This window comes from Schistocerca americana, chromosome 8, assembly GCF_021461395.2.
Source record: "Schistocerca americana isolate TAMUIC-IGC-003095 chromosome 8, iqSchAmer2.1, whole genome shotgun sequence".
NCBI classification, from domain to species: domain Eukaryota; kingdom Metazoa; phylum Arthropoda; class Insecta; order Orthoptera; family Acrididae; genus Schistocerca; species Schistocerca americana.
The window spans coordinates 186,342,216-186,348,215 of record NC_060126.1 but is presented as its reverse complement, the minus strand read 5'-3'; the positions used below and the strand labels follow the sequence as shown (position 1 = coordinate 186,348,215).

The 6,000-nt window shown below is 45.0% G+C and overlaps 1 protein-coding gene across 2 annotated transcripts in view; it reads left to right on the top strand.

Annotated features, from left to right (window-relative positions):
• Positions 1 to 981: 981 nt before the first annotated feature.
• The window catches only part of LOC124545051 (probable G-protein coupled receptor Mth-like 1), a 399,074-nt gene continuing 394,055 nt past the window's right edge, over positions 982 to 6,000 (top strand). For both annotated transcript variants that reach the window (XM_047123840.1, XM_047123839.1), the window contains exon 1: positions 982 to 2,979. In XM_047123840.1, the coding sequence (XP_046979796.1) occupies positions 2,825 to 2,979 (155 nt within the window). In that variant the 5' untranslated portion in view covers positions 982 to 2,824. The remainder of the gene's footprint in view (positions 2,980 to 6,000) is intronic.

The following is a 6,000-nucleotide window of genomic DNA, read 5'->3' as shown; positions in this document are numbered from 1 at the left end:
ATGAGGATTATTTCTATTTCATGAATGACGGTAGCTACTACATCTACATTTACATTTATACTCCGCAAGCCACCCAATGGTGTGTGGCAGAGGGCACTTTACGTGCCACTGTCATTACCTCCCTTTTCTGTTCCAGTCGCCAGAAAGCCTTCGTGCGCGCTCTAATCTCTCTAATTTTCCATTCGTGATCTTCTCGGGAGGTATAAGTAGGAGGAAGAAATATATTCGATACCTCATCCAGAAACGCACCCTCTCTAAACCTGGACAGCAAGCTACACCGCGATGCAGAGCGCCTCTCTTGCAGAGTCTGCCACTTCAGTTTGCTAAACATCTCCGTAACACTATCACGCTTACCAAATAACCCTGTGACGAAACGCGCCGCTCTTCTTTGGATCTTCTGTATCTCCTCCGTCAACCCGACCTGGTACGGATCCCGCACTGATGAGCAATACTCAGGTATAGGTCGAACGATTGTTTTTTAAGCCACCTCCTTTGTTGATGGACTACATTTTCTAAGGACTCTCCCAATGAATCTCAACCTGGCACCCGCCTTACCGACAATTAATTTTACATTTCTGAGGCGTATTAGATGGATGGCTGTTCTGGTCACGGAAATGCGAAGCTAACCAGATTTGACTCGGTTTCGAGTGTGTGTGTGTGTGTGTGTGTGTGTGTGTGTGTGTGTGTGTGTGAGTGATTGTGTGTGTGTGCGTGTGTGTGTATTGGACGGCATAAAGTGAAAGAGCGACGACAGTGATAAGAGACGGGAAGTGGAGGCGGCCAGACGAGGCTGTAGAGAGTAAACGCTGAATGGGCCTGGCTGGCCTCGCGGGCCTGACCTGGGAATCCCCGAGAGTTTCTCCCGGCAGGGCAGGCTCGTGCGCCGTCGGCTCTGCTCGGCAGTGTTCGGCTGGCGGGAGTCCATCGGCGGTGGACGGGCACCGGTGCACCAGCCAGCCGCCTCCAGTCCGTGGTCCGCGCTGTGCGCCTGTGGCAGCCGCGCCTCCACTGCAAGAAGCGAGGGGCTGCAGACGCTCGCGTGTAGCAGGCGCCTCTACCCGCTCCGGTCCATTCGCTAAACGAGTGGGCGTACTCGCAGCACAGCGGCGTCCCGAGCCCGGGATTACTCACCTTCCACCGACGTGACTAACGACCGTTACCAGTGTGTTTAGCTGCTAACGCCCTCACACAGGCTGCAGACACGTTTGAGAATTCGAATGCATATTTACATATCTATATCAGCGAAAAGATAGAAAAGTTATTTCGTCAGTCTTCTGTCGCGCTACAGAGTTTTCGAACTTTGTTGCCAGCAGCGGCAGTATCGCAGTTCAAACGTTCGTCGACGGGTAAAGTTGCTGAAGAATATATTACCGGCTACTCAGTATTTCGCGATTCACAAAAGTCGATACAATAGTAGGACAGATATAAGACACAAAAAGCTGCTGTCAGACAACACCATCGGGTGAGAACGAGACTAGGAAATTGACAATAGAAAAGATGAACTTTCATCTGTAGAACAAACTCTGCTGTGGTACTCGTACATACAGTTTCACTAACGGAACTGCTAACGCTAAACGGGTTGAAACCTACAAGCAGAAAGCCATTGTAACATCTCTAGGCTAGACGCTTCCAACTGTGGTTCTCATATCGCTGACGGACAGTATTCCTGTTATCTCTTCCACTGTTCTGGCGGAGTCTAACGTTCCTTAAACGCCCGTATTTCCTTACGAATAATTCATTTGAGAGTTTTGTTAACTGACACATTGAACTCTTAGTACCGTCGTACTTTTAAGAGAGAATTTGCTACGTCTCTTTCCCTCAGCTTCTTTTCTGGAAACTCAAACAAATACGTCGCAGGTGGTCGAGTTTTTGTAGTCATAAATCTGTTCTACGTCTAGATCGGGTAGGTTTTATTAAACTAATTCACGAGTTTATTTACACTCTGAACTTATCAAATTTATTTTATTCAAGGCGATTTACGTCAGATCATTCACACTGATATCCAGAACAGTTCTTGAATCATTAATTGTAGTTCGAATGTAATTCACTTTTACGGCTGTGCAGATCCTATCTTGTTCGTTCAGGAAAACATTTGATGAACGATATTAGGTTTCAGTTTCCTAGCGTGAAACTGTAATGCATGAATTCCAATGTTTGATATTGTCTTTCTAAGCAAGTTGTAGCTCGTCCCGTTCTTAAGGACTGTCTTACAGCTCTAATTAGCCAGTCACCACGGGGATGTGCGGTGTCACAATCTGCTTTCGATAGTAGGAATACGTGTGCATTAAACTTCGCGTTTCACTGACTCTAGACAGAACAGAAATTCCGTGGAGAGTCACTTTTCTTTTAGAAAACAAAATGTGAAAACTGGTATCCGCATACCGATGCCGTCGTGTGAAAATCGTTGTTTACAATGGCGAGTAATGCAGTACGACGACGATCGTAGCGTGTTTCTTGCCGGACTTCATGTGAACGAGCCTGAACCGTAAACATACCCAGTGGGACGCAGTGTGCCTGTCGAACGCGTTGTAACGGTGCTTAGGCCGGGGGAGAAAGTGCGGTTAGCGCGACAGTAATATTTCTGCAGGTGACTGCTCTGTGCTGTGAACAAGTCATCAAAACTGTGAATTCTTTAGCTAGACATAGCTTTTCGCACGACTAGTGTCTGCAGTGAAGATTTTCCACACGTGACGAAGTGAGGTAAGAGGGTTAGCCAGAGAGGAATGTTACCTGGTACAGTGCGATCGGAGTGGTGGTGTAAGAGTGAGACGGACAGATAAGCAAGTGCGGCACGGTGGTCCAGAGTAGCAGGAGCTCGCCGGAGATGGTGGTGGTCGCTGTGTTGGTGGCGATGGTGGTGGCGGCTGTGGAGCAGTGCAGCGCGTCCGAGCCGCTAGTGGTGCGCGTCAACAAGTGCTGCCCTCTGCACCAGCAGCTGGCGATAAACATGACCGCCTGCCTCGACTACGATTACGAGAAGTAAGTCCATCTTCCTTCTCTAGTCTCATCTCACATTTACTTATATTTGTATTTAGTCAAGTCAGGACCACGTGAAGCAGCTGATTTATAACATCATCCTTTTCTTTAGGTTCCCAATACTTCTCCAATCTCTCTCACTGTTGTTCTTTCTTCAGCTACCGTGCCGGTATAATAGAGTGAGAAGAAGGGTAGGACTGGAATTTTTGTGTCATCTCGCCCGGTGGTAATATACAGGGTGTGCAGAATCGTGAGGCGCATATTCTCTTGTGTTTCAGCAGAGACCTGCAGTTTCGTTTTTGCAGTGTATAGCTAGAGTCAGCCGAAAGCAAAACTGTACATCACATTTTTCAAACGACGCCCAGCGTCAACGGGGTTTGTTTTCTATTACGAACAAAATTATTTTAAAAGCATAATTTCATGTGCCCATTCGAGAGAGCGGTCCCAAATTAGTGTAATGTGATATGCGTTTTAAGGATATGTCCTAACAGTGACAGTAAAATACGAAGAATAGCCGGTACTACAACAGCGACAGCACCGGCATGCAGCAGCGCTGCTCATTCGCTACTGGAAAGCTGGTTATTCTTCGTATTTCACTGTCCCTGTTAACACATGTCCATAAGAGGAATAAATCACACTAATTTGAAACCGCTCCATCGAATAGGCAAGTAAAATTTCGCTTTAAAACCTTTGTTTGTTAATGAGAAACAAACCGACGCTTTCCACTGAGGCGGGGGGCTTCGTTTGAAAGATGCGATGTACAGTATTTGTTTGGACCAACCCCAGCTACACATTTAGATAACGAAATTGCAGATATCTGCCGAAACACCAGCGAAAACGCGCCTGACGATTCATAGGAGGGACACACTCTATGTATATATATCGATAATAGCCAAGATCGGCAAAATTAGAAAATAAAAACTCTGTGTTTAAAAACCTGTTCCTCTTTCGTACATTTAAATTTACATGACTACTCTGCAATTTACAGTCAAGTGCTTGGCAGAGGATCCATCGAACCACCTTCAAACTGTTTCTCTACCGTCCCACTCTCGTACAGCGTGCGGAAAAAACGAACACTTAAATCTTTCCCTCCCTTATGAGCTCTGACTTCTGTTCTTTTATTACGATGATCATTTTGTAGGAGGGCGTCAACAAAACATTTTTGCACTCGGAGGTGAAACTCGGCGATTGAAATTTCATGAAAAGATCTCGCCTCAACGGAAAACGCCTTTGTGTTAAAGTTTGCCACCCCACTCTCGTATGACATTAGTGATACTCTCTCCACTATTTCCCAATAATACGAAATGAGCTCCCCTTCTTTGGAGTTTTTCGATTTCCTCGGTCAATCCTATATGGTAAAGATCCCATACCGCGCAGCAATAGTGCAAAAGAGAACAAATAAGCGTAGTGTAGGCATATTTTTTTCGCTTTCCCCACAAAATTTTCTTTATGATCGGTCCAGCTTAAGCTGTTCATTATTATTATCCATATGTATGTGGTTGAACTGACAGCCCTTAGGTTTGGGTAATTTGACGTGTAACCGAAATTTAACGAGTATCTTTTAGATCTTATGTGGATGAATTCACCCGTTTCAATATTTACAATCAGTTTCCACTTTTCGCGCCATTCAGATATCTTGTCTAAATCAATTTGTAATTATTATTTGTTTTCTGATGACTTTAATCGTTGGTAAAGGACAGCATCATCTCCAAAAAATCTAAGACGGCCGTTCGTATTGACTCCTAAACCGTTTATAGAGATTAGTGACAGCAGAGGGCCTACACACTTTATTGGGGCATCGTAACTTCCCATGATCTCTTGCGACAGGTATTAACAACTTAGACATCGAAGTTAGAGCTTGGATGACCCCTTGTAAAGTTTTACCTCAAAATTTACTCACCCCGTCACATGGATCTGTTGTTGTTCTAGCGGCGACACGTTTTACTGTATCGGAGTCCTTTGTGTCAGCAAGGCTGCGAACTTCTGAGAGTCTATCTTCCGTCTGTAACGCGTCTATATAGTCGCGAGTGAAATCTTTTCGTGCTTCGGATAGCTATCGAACTTTGCTTTTTCGATGCGTGTTTATGATGTTGAAGGTTTTCATGCTCAATCGTGTCGCCCATTCGTGCTAGATGCTAATAAAATTTCAGACGTCTGTCGCGTGCAACGAAACTAAATCGTTCTGCCAGAAAATACAAGTTCTCAAAGCTTTTACGCGCTCAAATACCATCTTGAAGGTTGGATCTGAATATTTTCTGCAATATTCGTCGTTCCATTTTCTTGTTGGCTTTGATATTGGTGGTTAATGATGATGTCTTAACTGCGAAGAGTGCTTCTGATAGAACGACTATCTGTTAGTGGCGTAGTTTGCATTTTGTGGAAAGGGATTTCTTGTTGTGAGTATTACAAACGATAGTGTATGCTTTACGCATTTCCGATAAGTTCACCTATGTGCTTGAAGTGTTGAACATGGGTGACGTTACCATATTTCGCCGTGACGCATTCGAGATCTGCGTGTTTGGAGTCCATGTAATGTCTTCTCATAAGAGACTTGAAGCCACTTTTAACAGCGAATTTACTTATGTGCTATACTGGGTGTTACAAAAAGGTACGGCCAAACTTTCAGGAAACATTCCTCACACACAAAGAAAGAAAATATGTTATGTGGACATGTGTCCGGAAACGCTTACTTTCCATGTTAGAGCTCATTTGATTTCTTCTCTTCAAATCGCATTTATCATGGAATGGAAACACACAGCAACAGAACGTACCAGAGTGACTTCAAACACTTTGTTACAGGAAATGTTCAAAATGTCCTCCGTTAGCGAGGATACATGCAGCCACCCTCCGTCGCTTGGAATCCCTGATGCGCTGATGCAGCCCTGGAGAATGGCGTATTGTATCACAGCCGTCCTCAATACGACCACAAAGAGTCTCTACGTTTGGTACCGGGGTTGCGTAGACAAGAGCTTTCAAATGCCCCCATAAATGAAAGTCGAGAGGGTTGAGGTCAGGAGAGGGTGG